At 46.8% G+C, this 18,846-nt stretch overlaps 1 protein-coding gene across 1 annotated transcript in view; it reads left to right on the plus strand.

Annotated features, from left to right (window-relative positions):
* sspo (SCO-spondin) overlaps positions 1–18,846 on the plus strand; it is a 517,250-nt gene that overhangs the window by 372,560 nt on the left and 125,844 nt on the right. The window contains exons 80-84 of the mRNA XM_059646360.1: positions 1,736–1,890; positions 2,621–2,841; positions 4,304–4,339; positions 8,545–8,709; positions 15,508–15,714. Of these exons, the coding sequence (XP_059502343.1) occupies positions 1,736–1,890; positions 2,621–2,841; positions 4,304–4,339; positions 8,545–8,709; positions 15,508–15,714 (784 nt within the window). The remainder of the gene's footprint in view (positions 1–1,735; positions 1,891–2,620; positions 2,842–4,303; positions 4,340–8,544; positions 8,710–15,507; positions 15,715–18,846) is intronic.

The raw sequence follows: 18,846 nt of genomic DNA on the forward strand, positions 1-18,846 counted from the left end.
AGATTTTAACAATAAAATGGAAGTTTATTACGCAATGGAAGAACATGCTGGGAATTAAACTCCACTATTCCTAGAGTAATCATAAAACATAATGATTTTATAAAGTTCAGAATTCCCAATTTTCCTGGCTTTTTTACACAGGTTGACAGAAAGCACAGGGCCGGTTTCAGTAATCAGCATGATGGACTGTTCATTCACAGTAAATAGACTCCAGCTGCAGAGAAACACTCATAACCAGTCATCATTACTTGGGCGGCACAGTGGCTCAGTGGTTAGCACTGCAGCCTCACAGCGACAGGGACCTGGGTTCGAATCTAGCCTCGGGCGACTGTCTGTGTGGAGTTTGCACATTTTCCACACTCACAGAAAAGTCACAGCTTACACCGACTGGAAAGGGGAAATAAATTGGTTCGGCTCTGGGTTGAACTGCTTTTTGCTGCTGATCAGAAGTAGTTCCTCCCTGCTGGAGATCTGATGGCTTCCATATGCTGGTCACCAAGTTGCAGACCATAGAAACAGAAGATAGGAGCAGAATGAGGCTATTCAGCCCTTCAAACCTGCTTTGCCATTATTCATGAGCATAACTGATCATCCAAATCAATAGCCTAATCCTGCTTTCTCCCCATAACCTTTGATCCCATTCACCCCCGAGTGCTATATCTAATTGCCTCTTGAATACATTCAATGTTTTGGCATCAACTACTTCCTGTGGTAATGAATTCCACAGGCTCATCACTTTTTGGGTGAAAACATGTCTCCTCATCTCTGTCCTAAACCATCTCCCCCGAATCCTCATACTGTGACCCCTGATTCTGGACACACCCACCATCGGGAACATCCTCCCTGCATCTCCCATGTCCAGCCCTGTTAGAATTTTATAAGTCTCTATGAGAATCCACCCTCATTCATCTGAACTCCAACAAAAACATTCCCAAACTAATCAGTCTCTCCTCATACGTCAGACCCGCCATCCCCGGAATCAGCTTGGTCAACCTTCACTGCACTCCCTCAAAAGCAAGAACATTCCTCTTCAGAAAAAGAGACCAAAATTAAACACAATTTTCCAGGCCTGGTCTCACCAAGGCCCAGTATAACTGCAACAACACACCCCTGCTGCTGTACCCAAAACCTATCACAATGAAGGCCAACATACCATTTGCCTTCTTTACCACATGCTGCTCCTGCATACTTACCTTCAGCAACTGGTGTACAAGGACACCCAGATCCCACTGCACACTCCCCTCTCCCAGTTTGCAGCCATTCAGGTAGTAATCTGCCTCCTTGTTTTTGCTTCTGAAGTGAATAACCTCGCAGTTATCCACATTATGCTGCATCCGCCATTGAATAGTTCATTCACCCAATCTTTTGAGGTCATGCTGAAGGATCTCTGCATCCTTACTCACTCTCCCAGCCAACTTGGTATCATCTGTAAACTTGGAGATGTTACATTTTGTTCCCTGATCCAAATCATTAGTATGTATTGTGAATAGCTGGGGTCCCAGCACTGATCCCTGTGGCACCCCAGTTTGTCTGTAGCTTGTTTTCTTCTATAGCTGTGTAAACAGCAGACACACTGTCCGTAATCTGCTTTCCCATTTCAGCCCACAATCAAAAACACAGAGCAATATAAAGATTTGCCTTTTGCATCTCCAGTGGGATTTTAGGCTCAAAGGGCTGATGGGCCTGTTCCAGCTCCGAATTCTATAACTCTTAAACCTGCTTGTTTCCTGCCTAGGAATGTCCCTGTGTAATAAACGAGAATATTCTACAGTTATTTCAAAATCACTCCATAAACTCATCTGTCTCTCCAATTATCCTGGTGGATGATGGTGCGGAGATTCAGGAGGAGATCCCATCAGGGGCCACACTCCAACACGAATGTAGCAACTGGTAAGGAACATTCCAGAACCTTCTCACTGAGCAGAATCAGCCAGCACTGATCTGTACTTTAATTCAAAGGTGAAAGAGCCAGTGAAGAGACTGCAGAAGTCGCAAGGTTCAAGAAAATGATTATTGGCGGGGGGGAGGTGTGATTGTACTGGAGGGGGTGCAGAGGAGATTCACCAGGTAATGTTGGAGCTATCCAGGACTTTGGTCCATGCCACAGCTGGCATACTGCATGCATTCCTGGTCCCCGCACTATAGTGGGGGGGGGGGATGTGATTGTACTGGAGGGGGTGCAGAGGAGATTCACCAGGATGCTGCCTCGGGTGGAGCAAACCAGCGATGAATGGAGGCTGGGTAAGCTCGGGCTGTTTTCTTCAGAGCAGAGAATGTTGAGTGGGGAGGGACCTGACAGTGGTGTGTAAGGTAATGAGGGACACGCAGTGCGGGTGGCAAGTAGTTATTCCCCTTAGCTGAAGCATCAATAACAAGTGGGCATCATTTTAAAGTGAAAGGCGGGAGATTTAGAGGGGTCTTCAGGAAAAGGTTTTGTACCCAGAGGGTGGGGTCAGTGGAATGCTTTGTCTGTGGGAGGGTAGGAGTTGGGAAATCTCACAATCTTTAGAAAGTACTTGGATGGGCATTTGAAACGTCATAGCATTCCAGGCTGTGGGCGTGGTGTGGCAGTGTGGGATGAGAGTGAGACCTGTACTGACCATTCTGTGTTCCCACTCAGTACGTGTGGGAATGGACGCCTGAACTGCTCATTCACTGTGTGTGTAACTGATGGAGTTTTCTCCACATGGAGCCCCTGGACTTCCTGCTCCCGCAGCTGTGGCGGAATCGGTCACATGACCAGATCACGTGACTGCTCAAGCCCAGCACCATCCAATGGCGGCAGAGACTGTGTTGGACCAAGAATCGATTTCAAGTTTTGTCAGAGTCCAGACTGTGAAGGTGGGCACCAGTGAGGGCGAGGGTGAGGGCGACTGTGAGGGTGAGAGTGAGGGCGAGGGCGAGTGTGAGGGTGACGGCGACAGCGAGGGCGAGGGCGAGGGTGTGGACGAGGGCGAGGGTGTGGGCGATTGTGAGGGTGATGGCGAGGGCAAGAGTGAGGGCGACGGTGAGGGAGGGTGAGTGAGAGCGAGGGTGAGGGCGAAGACAAGGGAAGGTGAGGGTGAGGGTGGGCTAGGGTAAGGGAGGCTGACAGTCACTGATGATGAGGGGAGGGTGAGGGTCACTGAGGGTGAGGAAGTATGAGGCTCACTGAGGATGAGCAGGGTGAGGGTGAGGGATTGTGAGAGTGAGGGTGGGTCACTGAGGGTGAGAGTGAGGCAGGGTGAGGGTGAAGGAGGGTGAGAGTCACTGAGGATGAAGGAGGGTGAGAGTGAGGGAGGGTCACTGATGGTGTGGGTGGGGCAGGGTGAGGATTGGTGAGGGCGAGGGCAAGGGCGAGTAGGAGGGAGGGTGAGGGCGAGGGTGAGGGTGGGCTAGGGTTAGGGAGGGTGACTGTCACTGTGGATGAGGGAGGGTGAGGGTCACTGAGGGTGAGGCAGGGTGAGAGTTCCTGACGGTGATGCAGAGTGACGGTGAGAGTCACTGTGGGTGAGGGCTGGTGAAGATGAGGGCGAGTGAGGGAGAGTGAGAGTGAGGGAAGGTGAGCATCACTGAAGGTGGGGGTGGGTGAGGGTGGGTGAGGGCCACTGAGGGTGAGGGCCACTGAGGGTGAGGTGGGGTGAGAGTGAGGGAGGATGAGAGTCACTGAGGATGAGAGAGTGTGAAGGTGAGGAAAGGTGTGATTCACTGAGTGTGAGGGAGGGTGAGAGTCACTGAAGATGAGGGAAGGTGAGGGTGAGAGTCATTGAGGATGAGGGAAGGTGAGGGTGAGGAATTGTGAGAGTCACGGAGGATGAGGGTCACTGAGCATGAGGGAAGGTGAGGGCAAGGTGCATCGGTGCAATAGAGGATGGAATACTGTGAGGATGAGGGATGAGGAGGATGATGAATTGGGGCAGGGTGTGGGATGGATAAGGGTGCGGGATGGGGAAAGTGAGGGATGTGGAATGTGATGGTTGGGGAGGGGAGAAGGAGGAGAACAAGGGATGCAGAGGGCACAGAGTGATAGATGGGGTGGGGTGAGGGATGGACAAGAGCGAGGGATGGGGAGGGGTAAGGGATAGGGAAAGGCGAGGGATTGGGAGAGTGAGGGATTGAGGAGGGCTGTGTATTGAACAAGGGTGAGTGTGAGGAAGCCCCCACCAATGTCCTCCTGGACGATAAGAGAGTGAGTAAGTGAGAGTGAACCTGGGGCTCTGAGGACCCTTCCCTTTCAGCCTCCAAGCTGTGCTGATATGGCTGGGGGGGTCTGGAGGCAGGGCAGGCTAATCCCAATCCAGTAATGAATTTCTCTTTCTTTCAGTGTCTGTGCCAACAAGGGAACCTGTCACTTTACCAGGTAAGATGAAAGATTCATCGAATGGCCATGACTGATGTCAGGCTGACCGGCCTATAATATTCCACTGCCTAAAGGATCTTGGAAGATGATCACCAGTGCATCTGTTATTTCCAGAGTCACTTCCTTAAATACTCTGAAGTGTAGATGATTGGGCCTGAGACATTAATCTGCATTCAATCCCATCAATTTCCCTAACACCATTTCCTGATTAATACTGATTTTCTCCAGTTCCTCCCCCTCAACAAAACTTGCATTCCCAAACATTTGTGGTTTGTTATTTGTGTCCTTCTTTGCCAATACCGAACAAAATTATGCATTTGTTTAAGAGATGGTGGGAACTGCAGGTGCTGGAGAATCTGAAATAATAAGGTGTAGAGCTGGATGAACACAGAAGGCCAAGCAGCATCAGAGGAGCAGGAAGGCTACGTTTCGGGCCTAGACCCTTTATCAGAAAAATGAAGAAGGGTCTAGACCCGAAACGTCAGCTTTCCTGCTCCTCTGATGCTGCTTGGCCTGATGTGTTCATTCAGCTTCACACCTTGTTATCTATGTATTTGTTTGGTCAGTTATTTATAAATTCCCCTGTTTCTTACTGTAGGGGACCTACGTTTCTCTCCCCAGACCTACTCTCTTCACATACCAAGCGAAGCTTTTACAGTCAGTTTTTATGTTCTTCAGAAGATGACTCTAGTATTCTATTTTCCTTTCCTTAATCAATCCCTTTGTCCTGCTTTGCTGAATTCCATACTGCTCCCAATTGTCACCATGTCAAACTATACAGTTCAGAAGAAATCCTTCAAGCTGTTGAGTGTGTACCACCAAAGCTACATCAGATCTTCATTCGTCCCACTTGTGTGCACTAGGCCCATATCCTTAAATGCTGTGACATTTCAACTTCTCATCCAAGTCCTTTTTAAATGTTGAGGTTTCTTGCCTTAACTACTCCACCACCAAACCAGGCAGTGTATTCCATTCCTCAAAGTCCTGCACATCTCCACGCAACCTCCCTGCCCTTATAATCTACACCTTGACTGATGAATACCATATGCTGCCTTAACTAGCCGATTCACCTGTCCTACCACCTTCAGGGATCTGACAAACACCCCAAGATCCCACTGTTCCTCTGAGTTTCCTAATTCCCTGCCATTCATTGCGTACTCCCTTGCGTTACTTCTTCCAAACACCATCCCCTCACATTTATCAGGGTTAAATTCCATCTGTCACTGACTGAACCATCTGACCAATCCATTCATATCCTCCTTTAACCTAAAGCCTTCCCCCTCAGTCTCAACCATCTGGGTAACCTTTTGTGGTCCCTGATCTCATAGCACTGATCCCTGTGGTACACCACTGCACACCAGGCTCCAATCTCACAAACAGCCTCCTACCACAACCCTCAGTCTCCGGCCATCAAGCCAGTTTTGGAACTATTAAGGGCGTCCTGGTGGCTCAGTGGTTAGCACTGCAGCCTCACGGTTGCAGGGACCCGGGTTCGATTCCATCCTCGGGCGACTATCTGTACGGAGTTTGCACATTCTCCCCGTGTCTGCGTGGGTTTCCTCCGGGTGCTCTGGTTTCCTCACACAGTTGAAAGATGTGAAGGCTTGGTGGATCGGCCATGCTAAATTGCCCGTAGTATTCAGGGGTGTGTGGGTTTTAGGGGGATGGGTCTGGGTGGGATGTTCCAAGGGGCGTGTGGACTTGTTGGGCCGAAGAGCCTGTTTCAAAATGTAGGGAATCTAATCTTAAAAAAAACTAATCCATTGCTTTCCTCTGGCCAATTTGTGTGCCTTTTCCTTGGATCTAATACTGTCTGTATTATTCTCCTCTGTGCCATGGCTTTTCAGCCTTTCCCATTTCACTTCTGTACCGGACGGGAATGAGCAATTGTTGCAGCTCACCAAAGCACTCTTTAAATGTTTGCCATTCCATTTTTACCGTCATCCCTTTAAGTAACATCCCCCAGTCTATCAGGGCCAACTCATGCCCCAACTCATTGTGGTTTCCTCTATTTAGATTCAGGATCCTACTCTCAGAATCAACTACATCTCACTCTCCATCTTAATGAGGGATCATAGAATCTGTACAGTGCAGAAACTGGTCATTCAGCCCAACAAGTCCACACCGCCCCTCCGAACAGCATCTCGGCCAGACCCATCCCCCTACATTTCCCACGTCTAACCCACCTAACCTAAACATCCCTGGGCACTACGGGCAATTTAGCACGGCCACTGGGCAATTTTGCCCATGCTATGGGCAATTTAGCACGGCCAATCGACCATGCCTGCACGTCTTCGGACTGTGGGATGAAACCGAAGCACCTAGAGGAAACCCATGCAGACACTGGGAGAATGTGCAAACTCCACACAGACAGTCGCCTGAGGGTGGAATCGAACCTGGGTCCTTGGCGCTGTGAGGCAGCAGTGCTAACCACTGAGCCACCGTGCCGCCCCATCATATTATATTATGGTCACACTTCCCCAAGGGGCCTCACATGGCTAGATTATCAATTATTCCTTTCTCATTGCACAATACCTCATCTAGGATGGCCTGATTTCCCGTTAATTCCTTAATGTATAGATACAGAAAACCATCCCATACTTACTTCAGGAATTCTACATCCTCGATAATGTTAAAATTTGATTTACCCAATCTATATGCAGATTAGAGTCATCCTTGTTTGCATGCATTCCTTCATAGCATGTGTCTCTAATTTCCTATTTAATGCCATTCCCAATATCACCCCTACAGTTTTGGAGGTCTGTATGCAACACTCTTGGTGTTTGTCAGTTCTCCCTATTTTCTAAATGGTGAGAAAATTTGCAAATCAGAAGTGCAAAGGGATCTGGGAGTGTTGGTCCAGGATTCTCTAAAGGTTAACTTGCAGGTAGAGTCCGTAATTAAGAAAGCGAATGTAATGTTGTCGTTTATCTCAAGAGGGTTGGAATATAAAAGCAGCAATGTGCTTCTGAGGCTTTATAAAGCTCTAGTTAGGCCCCATTTAGAATACTGTGTCCAATTTTGGGCCCCACACCTCAGGAAGGACATACTAGCCCTGGAGCGTGTCCAGCGGAGATTCACACGGATGACCCCTGGAATGGTAGGTTTAACGTACGATGAATGGCTGAGGATCCTGGGATTGTACTCATTAGAGTTTAGAAGGTTGAGGGGAGATCTAAGAGAAACTTACAGGATAATGTATGGCTTAGAAGGGGTGGATGCTGGGAAGTTGTTTCCGTTAGGCGGGGAGACTAGGACCCGTGGGCATAGCCTTAAAATTAGAGGGGGTAAATTTAAAACGGAAATGGGGAGACATTTCTTCAGCCAGAGAGTGGTGGGCCTGTGGAATTCATTGCCATGGAGTGCAGTGGAGGCTGGGGCGTTAGATGCCTTCAAGGCAGAGATCGACAAATTCTTGATCTCAAAAGGAATCAAGGGCTACGGGGAGAGTGCAGGGAAGTGGTGTTGAAATGCCCATCAGCTATGATTTAAATGGCAGAGTGGACTTGATGAGCCGAATAGCCTTCCTTCCACTCCTATGTCTTATGGTCTTATGGTCTATGGTCTCCCCGTACAGAGTCCACATCATTGGAGCTAATATGCTTCCTCACTATTGTGTTAATTTCCACTTTAACCAGCGGTGTGACCTGCTGCCTTTTCCTTTCTGTCCACCTTCCTAAATACTGAATACTCCTGTATATTCCCATCCCTGGTCACCATGCAGCTATACCTCCATAGCCCCGACTATCTCGCACATATTTTAATCTAGTTGCACAATTGATTCACCCATTTTATTGCAAATGTTTTGTACATTAGGATACAAAGCTTTAAGGCTTGTATTTTTAACCATACTGTGTGTTCCCATTATTTTCCACTGAGTCCCAATTTGATCCTGCCCCTCAATTTCTCTGCTTATCACTTTTCTTATTCCCATTTTTGTTTTTTGAACTTGTGCTTGATTTACCTTCCTCTACTTCCTTGCATAGGTTCCCAACTCCCTGTTACTCTCTTTTTCTCACAATTGTTCACTCTCTCTCCCTCTCTCTCTCTGGATCTGTTAGACTCTCACTCTCACCATTTCTGTCCTCTATTATTCTCAATCTCTCCAATCACCCCCACTCTCTACAGTACTCTTGTTCTCTCTTGCTCTCTCCTTCTCTGTGTCCATTCACCCTCACACCCTCACTCTCTCTGTTATTCTCTAGACTCTGATGGGTTTTCCCCTTGGTCCCCATGGACTCGTTGCTCCAGGAACTGTACAGACACAGAGTTTCCTAGCACCAAGACCCGAAGCCGTTCCTGTTGGAGACACCAAAATTGCACCGGGGAAACTTTCCAGGAACGACCCTGTAACCTGCCGCAGTGCACAAGTAAGCTCTGGTTAGAGGTCACGGTTGGGGCTTGGGGTCATGGCTCAGCATCAGAGTTTGGGGCTTGGTCAGGTTCAGGGCCAGAGCTTGATGTCAGGACTCAGGGTCAGTGAGAGAGACATTCCTCAAACGTCAAAACTGTCATCCCAGGAATCAGATAGTAGGAACTGCCGATGATGGAGAATCCGAGATAACGAGACATAGAGCTGGATGAACACGGCAGGCCAGGCAGTATCAGAGGAGCAGGAAAGCTGACGTTTCAGGCCTAGACCCTTCTTCTAGGCCCAGAACGTCAGCTTTCCTGCTCCTCTGATGCTGCCTGGCCTGCTGTGTTCATCCAGCTCCATATTTTGTTATCCCAGGAATCATTTGGGTAAAAGCTCGGCTGCAGTAAGACATTGCTTCTTTGAAACTCTTAGTTCAATTCAATTCATGATGAAATTCAATCTGGATAAGTGTGCAGTGATGCATTTGGGCAGGGCAAACAAGGTAAGGGAACACATGATGAAGAGTAGGAGCCTGGGAAGCACCGAGGATCAGAGGGACCTGACTGAGCATGTACAGTCGTCCCTTAAAGTATCAGCAAAGGTGGTTAAAGTAGTTAAGATGGCATTTGGGAGACTTGCTTTTATTAGCCAAGGCATAGTGTTTAAGAACAGGTTAGGTTGGGTCACAGAGAGAGTATTGTGAGCAGTTCAGGAATCCACATTATTGGAGGCATGTAACAGCACTGGAGAGAGTGCAGGGAGATTTGCCAGGATGTTGCCTGGGGCTGGACAGTTTCAGGATTGGACAGACTGGGATGATTTCCCTAGAGCAGAGGAGATTGAGAGGGGATGCGAATGAAGTGTATAAAATGATGAGGGACACAGAAAGAAACATGTTCCCCTTGAGGGAGGGATCAATGATCAGGAGCACAGATTTAAGGGAAGGGGCAGGACGTTCAGGCAGGATGTGAGGAAAACCTTTTTTCACCAGAGGATGGATCTGGAACTCACTGCCTGTGAGGATAGGGCAGAGACAGAAACCCTCATCACATTGAAGACGGTTTTAAATGTGCCCTTGTGATGTCAAGGCACACACAGCTATGGGCTAAGGGCTGGGAAATGGGGCTAGAACAATGAGGTGGTTGTTAATAACTGGCACAGACTTGATGGGCCGATGGGCCTTTTTCTGCACTGTAGAACTTAATGACTCTATCAATGCCAGTACCCATGTGCTTCCTAGTTGCTTGCTGCACTGCCTGCCGACTTTCATTGACTGGTGTACAACAACACCCAGATCCCTTTGTACATCTACATTCCCCAAAATTTCTACATTTCAATAATATTCTTTCTTTCTACCTTTCACACCAGAGAGGTCAGGAGTGAGGATGGATGCTTCAGATCAGTGTTCAGGATTGGAAGCCAGTGTCACAGATGCAAACTCTGTTCACTGTAAAATTTGACTTGAATAAGGAAAAGGTCTGGGATAAACTATTGGTCCTTAAAATTGACAAGGCCCTGGGACTGAGGGAGGTACACCCCAGAATTCTGAAGGAAGTGAGGATAGGAATTGTGGGAGCACTGGCCACGATCTTTCAGCATTCCCTGGACTCCGAGGAGCTGCCAGAAGTTTGGAGAATTGTAAACATTACAACCTTGTTCAGGAAAGTTTGTAAGGATAACCCCAGCAATTGTAGACCCATCAGTTTACCTTCAGGGGTGGGGAAGCTTCTAGAAACAATTAATCAGGATAGAACCAGCAATCACATGGAAAAATGTGGGATCATTGAGAAGAGTCAGCCTGGGTTTCGAAAAGGAAATTGTGTTCAATTAACTTACTGGAGTTTTTTTGAAAAGGTAACAGGCTCGATGAGATAACGCTGTAGATGTGGTTATGCATGGATTTTCAGAAGCTGTTTGATACAGTACCACGCAACAGACTTATGAGGAAGGTCAAAGGGCATGATAAAAGGGCCTGTCGCAATACAGATACAAAATTGGCTGAGGTATAGGAAATGATCAATGTAGAAAGATTTGTAGTGGAGTCCCAAGTGGTCAGTATTGAGGCCCTTGCTTTGCTTGTGTATGTTAATGATCTGGATCTTGGTGTGGAACTATAAACGGACATTAACAAGTTGGTGGAGCAGGCAGATAGACAACAGATGTAGTTCAATGTGGAGGACTGTGCGCTGATGCATTTTGACTGGAAGAACATTGAAAGACACTATAAAATATGGGTTACAATTCTAAAGGGGGAACAGGGGCAGATTATTGCGTGTCCTTGATCAGCATGTGCCTTTCAGGCAGGGAAGGAGTGGTCGAGCGAGGGAACCGTGGTTTACGAAAGAAGTTGAATCTCTTGTCAACAGGAAGAGGGAAGCTTATGTAAAGATGAGGCATGTTGCCTCATTGGTGAGGCTGAACTTGGAATGTTGTGTTCACTCTGCCACATTGCTATAGGAAGGATGTTATTAAACTGGAAAGAGTTGAGAAGAAATTTACAAGGGTGTTGCCAGGAGCCAAGGGACTGAGTCACAGGGAGAGGTTGGGCAAGCTAGGATGTTTTTCTTTAGAGTGTAGGAGATTGACGGGGATCTTATATAAGATGATGAGAGGCATGGATAGGGTGAATGCATTCAGTCTTTTTCCCAGGGTTGGGGAATCAAGGACTAGAAGGCCATTAGTTTAAGGTAAGAGGGAAAAGAATACACGGGAACCTGAGGGGCGATGTTTGTACACAGGGTGGTATACATATGGAATGAGCTGCCAGTGGAAGTGGTTGAGGCAGGTACGTTAACAACATTTAAAAGGTATTTGGAAGTATACATAGACAGGAAAGATTTAGAGGGATATGGGCGAAATGCAGGGAAATGGGATTAATGTGAATGGGCATTTTGGTTGGATAGACCTGTTTGGGTCTCCATGCTATATGGCTCTATGACTCTAGGTCTTTTCAAATTTAGCCAATCAATTTAAATTAAGCCTTTAGATACTGAAAATGTATCAAATTTAAACTTGATGGTTTTGACAACCTAGAACCAATCTGATTGTAAAGAAATTAATTTGTCATCAAGCTAAAGGAATTTGGAAAATTGGGGAGAGCCAACCACCATTGCCAAGACATTACACCTTTTAGGTCTCAGAGAAATCAGCATCCAAATCATCAAAGGGACCGTGGCATTTTTTTTTAGATCAGGGTCCTCAGAGGAAATTATAGAGAAAATATCCATGACAGCGAGAACAGCGAAAGAGAGACGTTTGTGACTTGAGATTAATAGAAGAAAAGCTGGAGAAGGCAGAGCGTTCCAGCAGAAGACCCATGGTTTGTGCGAACTTAGAGAGATCATGTTTTAATTTTCTGTTGTCTTATTAATTGAGTTGACGTAAGTTGGATTTCTATTTATTTGAGCTGCATTCCAGCAGGATTTTGTTAAGTTAGGGAACAGTTAGGAGTTAGAGGGGAATTGTTCAGCCTGTTAATACTTCAGTTAATTTCTTCACTGTTAGGATTAAATGAATAACTTGTTGCTTGTTACTTATAACGTGACTATCAGGAATTCTCTTTCACTTAATGTCCCCTTGTCTGTAACAGTTTAGCAGATTAGCCGAGGTAAGGCTAGCTTCTCTGGGTGTTTTGGGTTTAATTATTAGAAGGGGACCATAACAGATTGGGGACTTGTGTTTTGGTTTAATTATCAGAGGAGATTTACCGCTATTCCTAACAAAAGGAACAGGAGGAGGCCATTCAGCCCTGACCTCAAACCTATTACACAGGAAGAGGAGGAGGCCATTCAGCCCTGTCCTCAAACCTATCACACAGGAACAGGAGGAGGACATTCAGCCCTGACCTCAAACCTATCACACAGGAACAAGAGGAGGCCATTTAGCCCTGTCCTCAAACCTATTACACAGGAACAGGAGGAGGCCATTCAGCCCTGTCCTCAAACCTATTACACAGGAACAGGAGGAGGCCATTCAGCCCTATCCTCAAACCTATTAGAAACAGGAAAGGAGAGGTCACCCTGTTGAGAGTGTTAGAAACAGGAAAGGAGAGGTCACCCTGTGGGGAGTTTTCTATAGGCCTCCGAATAGTTCCAGAGATGTAGAGGAAAGGATAGCAAAGATGATTCTTGATAGGAGTGAGAGAGACAGGGTAGTTGTCATGGGGGACTTCAACTTTCCAGATATTGACTGGGAACACTATAGTTCGAGTACTATAGATGGGTCAGTTTTTGTCCAGTGTGTGCAGGAGGGCTTCCTGACACAGTATGTAGATAGGCCAACAAGGGGCGAAGCCACATTCGATTTGGTACTGGGTAATGAGCCTGGACAGGTGTTAGATTTGGAAGTAGGTGAGCACTTTGGTGATAGTGATCACAATTCTGTTATGTTTACTTTAGTGATGGAAAGGGATAGGTGTATACCACTGGGCAAGAGTAATAGCTGGGGGAAAGGCAATTACAGTGAGATTAGGCGCGATTTAGGGAGCATAGGATGGGGAAGGAAACTGCAGGAGATGGGCACATTAGAAATGTGGAGCTTATTCAAGGGAAAGCTCCTGTGTGTCCTAGATAAGTATGTACCTGTCAGGCAGGGACGAAGCTGTAGAGTGCGGGAGCCGTGGATTACAAAGGAGATGGAATCTCTAGTCAAGAGGAAGAAGAAGGCTTGTGTTAGGATGAGATGTGAAGGCTCAGTTAGGGCACTTGAGGGCTACGAGGTAGCCAGGAAAAACCTAAAGAGAGAGCTCAGAAGAGACAGGAGGAGACATGAGAAGTTGTTGGCGGATAGGATCAGGGTAAACCCTAAGGCTTTCTATAGGTATTTAAGGAAAAAAAGAATGACGAAAGTAAGATTAGGGCCAATCAAGGATAGTAGTGGTAAGTTGTGTGTGGTGTCAGATGAGATGGGGAAGCGCTAAATGAATATTTTTCAACAGTATTCACTCTAGAAAACGACAATGTTGTTGAGGAGAATACTGAGATACAGGCTACTAGACTAGGTGGGATTGAGGTTCACAAGGAAGAGGTATTAGAAATCCTACAGAGGGTGAAGATAGATAAGTACCATGGGCTGGATGGCATTTACCCTAGGATCCTCTGGGAAGCCAGGGAGCAGATTGCCGAGCCTTTGGCATTGATCTTGAACTCATCATTGTCTACAGGAATAGTGCCAGACGACTGGAGGATAGCAAATGTGGTTCCCCTGTTCAAGAAGGGGAGTAGAGACAACCCTGGTAATTATAGACCAGTGAGCCTTACCTCAGTTGTTGGTAAAGTGCTGGAAAAGGTAATAAGGGATAGGATTTATAATCATCCAGAAAAGAATAAATTGATGAGGGATAGTCAGCACGGTTTTGTGAAGGGAAGGTCATGTCTCACGAACCTTATTGAGTTCTTTGAGAAGGTGACCAAACAGGTAGATGAGAGTAAACCGGTTGATGTGGTGTATATGGATTTCAGCAAGGCGTTCGATAAGGTTCCCCACAATAGGCTATTGTACAAAATGCGGAGGAATGGAATTGTGGGAGATATAGCAGTTTGGATCGGAAATTGGCTTGCTGAAAGAAGACAGAGGGTGGTAGTTGATGGGAAATGTTCACCCTGGAGACCAGTTACTAGTGGTGTACCGCAAGGGTCGGTGTTGGGTCCACTGCTGTGTGTCATTTTTATAAATGACCTGGATGAGGGCATAGAAGGATGGGTTAGTAAATTTGCAGACGACACTAAGGTCGGTGGAGTTGTTGATAGTGACGAAGGATGCTGTAAATTGCAGAGAGACATAGATAAGCTGCAGAGGTGGCAAATGGAGTTTAATGCAGACAAGTGTGAGGTGATGCACTTTGGTAGGAGTAACCGGAAGGCAAAGTACAGGGCTAATGGTAAGATTCTTAGTAGTGTAGATGAGCAGAGAGATCTCGGTGTCCATGTACACAGATCGTTGAAAGTTGCAACCCAGGTTGACAGGGCTGTTAAGAAGGCATACAGTGTTTTAGCTTTTATTAAGAGAGGGATCGAGTTCCGGAACCATGAGGTTATGGTGAAGCTGTACAAAACTCTGGTGCGGCCGCACTTGGAGTATTGCGTACAGTTCTGGTCACCGCATTATAAGAAGGATGCGGAAGCTTTGGAAAGGGTGCAGAGGAGAGTTACTAGGATGTTGCCTGGTATGGAGGGAAGGTCTTACGAGGAAAGGCTGAGGGACTTGAGGCTGTTTTCATTAGAGAGAAGAAGGTTGAGAGGTGACTTAATTGAAACATATAAAATAATCAGAGGGTTAGATAGGGTGGATAGGGAGATCCTTTTTCCTCGGATGGTGACGGCGAGCACAAGGTGGCATAGCTTTAAATTGAGGGGTGAAAGATATAGGACAGATGTCAGAGGTAGTTTCTTTACTCAGAGAGTAGTAAGGGAATGGAACGCTTTGCCTGCAACGGTAGTAGATTCGCCAACTTTAGGTACATTTAAGTCGACATTGGACAAGCATATGGACGTGCATGGAATAGTGTAGTTTAGATGGGCTTGAGATCGGCATGACAGGTCGGCACAACATCGAGGGCCGAAGGGCCTGTACTGTGCTGTAATGTTCTATGTTGTATGTTCTATTACACAGGAACAGGGGGAGGCCATTCAGCCCTGACCTCAAACCTATTACAAGGAACAGGAACCCATTCATCCCTGTCCTCAAACCTATTACAAGGAACAGGAGGAGGCCTTTCAGCCTATTCTTTTGCCTTACAATTTTGCAAGATTAATGTTAATCACAGATCACTGTGAATTTCAAAGTAGATTAATTTCTGATTTATTATCTGTAGATGAAACGGAATGTTCCAGAGAGAACTGTACCCGGGACTGCAGTTGGAACATGTGGTCAGAATGGAGCAAGTGTTCCCGTTGGTGTGGGGTTGGTCAACAACACCGCCTCCGGACGTACAATCGGCCACAGTCGGGTGGGCAGTGGTGTGAGGGAATCCTGACTGGGAATCTTGAAATCCGTTTCTGCAATGTAAAGGCTTGCAAAGGTGAGACGTCACAGGGCATGGAGAGGCAGAGGTGAAAGGTCATTTGGGGGTTAAGAACTGATTGAGGTGAGATCAAGATCAGAGAGGAGCCAATGCCCTGCGAGGCGAAGTAGGTAATGGATGGCCAGAGAATCTGAGAGGTACCACCCTATTACCCAAAGAGTCCCTCAAACTGATCACATTGGGGCATCTAACAGACCATAACAAACAGGTGCAGGGATAGCCCCTGCTCTGCTCTTTAATTTGGTCATGGCAGACCTTGGGTTTTAACCTGGATTTTGAAGGAAACTGTAGTGTCATGGTAATATCACTGAACTATCAATGCAGTCAGCCAGGCTAATGTTTTGGGGGCACAATTTCAAATCCTACTCTGACAGATGGTGAAATTTAAATTCAATAAAAATTTGCAATTAGTTTAATGGTGACCATTGATAGTTGTAAAAACCCATCTGGTTCACCAGTATCCTTAAAGGAAGGAAATCTGCCATCCTTACCTGGTCTGGCCTACATGTGACATCAGGCTTTCAACAATGGACTTGACTCTCATCTGTCCTCTCAGCAACTAAGCATAGACAATAAATGCTGGCCCGGCCAATAATTTCCCAATCACATAATCCCTTGGCAGACCAAAGCCCTGCTCTTCCCAGCCATAAATACGTTCCAAAGATTCACATTCCTCTGAGTAAGGAAACCTCTCTGTGACAGGCTCAATTTCCTTTCTCTGCTGCTAATGACATTCCACCTGGGAACCTGAAGAATTCACAGGATCATATGCATGCCCATGTTCAATACTGTCCGGCTGACTGCAAAGGGGACGTTTGCTGGTCACCAAGGAGGGAACCCCCATGATCATAACCCATTGGGGGATTTCAGCAATGCCAGGGCAGAGTGATACACTGCCACAGAGACAACCCATCCCTGCAGGAAGAGGGGACCATGGAGTAAAGCCAGGGGCATCAGTGGACCTGGCAGGTGGTCCATAGCCGAAATCTGATCACAGCAGCTCAGCCAGTGCACCCCAGGATTACAGACACCAGCCTACAGCCGATTTGATTCACTCCACATGATATCAAGAAATGGTTGGAGATACTGGCTACTGCAAAAGCTATGGGCCCTGACAACATTATGACAATAGTACTGAAGAAGCACTGAAGCTCTAGAGCTTTCTGCTCCCTGAGCCAAACTATTCCAGTACAATTGCAACACTAATATCTACCCAACAATATGGAAAATTGCCCAAGCGTGTCCGGTACATAAAAAGCAGGACAAATCCAACCCAACCAACTACCGCCCCATCAGTATCCTCTCGATCATCAGTAAAGAGATGAAAGGTGTTATCAACAGTGCTGGCTGCATGTGACTGATATTGAAAAGGCTCTTTCAAAACTTAGAACATAGAGCATAGAAAAGTGCAGCACAGTACAGGCCCTTCGGCCCACGATGTTGTGCCGCGGAATAATCCGAATCCACAAATAAAATAACCTAACCTACACTCCCCTCAATTCACTGCTGTCCATGTGCATGTCCAGCAGTCGCTTAAATGTCACGAATGACTCCGCTTCCATGACTTCCACTGGTAAACTATTCCATGCACTCACAACTCTCTGGGTGAAGAACCTCCCTCTGACGTCTCCTCTATACGTTCCTCCTAACACCTTAAAACTATGACCCCTCGTGGCAGTCAATCCTGCCCTGGGGAAAAGTCTCTGGCTATCAACTCTATGCATGCCTCTCATTACCTTGTACACCTCGATCAGGTCACCTCTCTTCCTCCTTCTCTCCAGAGAGAAAAGTCCGAGCTCAGTCAACCTCTCCTCGTAAGACAAGCCTTCCAGTCCAGGGAGCATCCTGGTAAACCTCCTTTGCACCCTCTCCAAAGCCTCCACATCTTTCCTATAATAGGGCGACCAGAACTGGACACAATATTCCAAGTGTGATCTCACCAAGGTTTTGTAGAGCTGCAGCATAACCTCGCGGCTCTTAAACTTGATCCCCCTGTTAATGAAAGCCAAAACACCATATGCTTTCTTAACAACCTTATCTACCTGGGTGGCAACTTTGAGGGAGGTATGCACTTGAACACCAAGATCCCGCTGTTCCTCCACACTGCCGAGAATCCTGCCTTTAAATCCTATATTCAGCATTTAAGTTCGACCTTCCAAAATGCATCACTTCGCATTTATCCAAGTTGAACTCCATCTGCCATTTCTCAGTCCAGCTCTGCATACTGTCAATGTCTCGCTGAAGCCTGCAATAGCCCTCGATACCATCAACAACACCTCCAACCTTTGTGTCATCAGCAAACATGCTAACCCACCCCTCAACCTCCTCATCCAAGTCATTTATAAAAACTACAAAGAGCAGAGGCCCAAGAACAGAGCCCTGTGGGACACCACTCAGCACTGACCTCCTGTCAGCCAACCAATTCTGAATCCAGACAGCCAAATCACCCTGTATGCCGTACCTCCTGACTTTATGAATGAGCCCGCCATGGGGAACCTTATCAAATGCCTTGCTGAAGTCCATGTACACCACATCCACTGCTCGACCCTCGTCAACCTGTCTCTTCCTCAAAGAACTCAATAAGATTTGTAAGGCATGACCTGCCCCTCACAAAGCCATGCTGACTCCCTTTAAGCACGCTATGCTTTTCCAAATAGTCATAAATCCTATCCCTCAGAATTCTTTCCAAAACCTTGCTGACCATAGATGTAAGACTGACTGGTCTGTAATTTCCAGGGATTTCCCTATTCCCTTTCTTGAAAAGAGGAACAACATTTGCCTCCCTCCAATTTTCCGGTATGACTCCCGTGGAGAGTGAGGAAGCAAAGATCTTCGCCAGCAGCATAGCAACCTCCTTTCTCACTTCCCGGAGCATCCTAGGATAAATCTGGTCTGGCCCTGGGGACTTATCAATCTTAACGTTCGCCAAAATTTCCAGCACATCAACTTCCTCAATCTCGATCTGTTCAAGCCTGTTTTCCTGCTTCTCAAAGTTCTCATTCACAACAAGGTCCCTTTCCTTAGTGAAAACCGAAGCAAAAAACTCATTTAGGGCTTCCCCTATCTGCTCAGACTCCACGCACAAGTTCCTTACACTATCCCTGATCGGCCCTACCTTCTCCCTGATCA

This window comes from Stegostoma tigrinum, chromosome 5, assembly GCF_030684315.1.
Source record: "Stegostoma tigrinum isolate sSteTig4 chromosome 5, sSteTig4.hap1, whole genome shotgun sequence".
Lineage (NCBI taxonomy): Eukaryota > Metazoa > Chordata > Chondrichthyes > Orectolobiformes > Stegostomatidae > Stegostoma > Stegostoma tigrinum.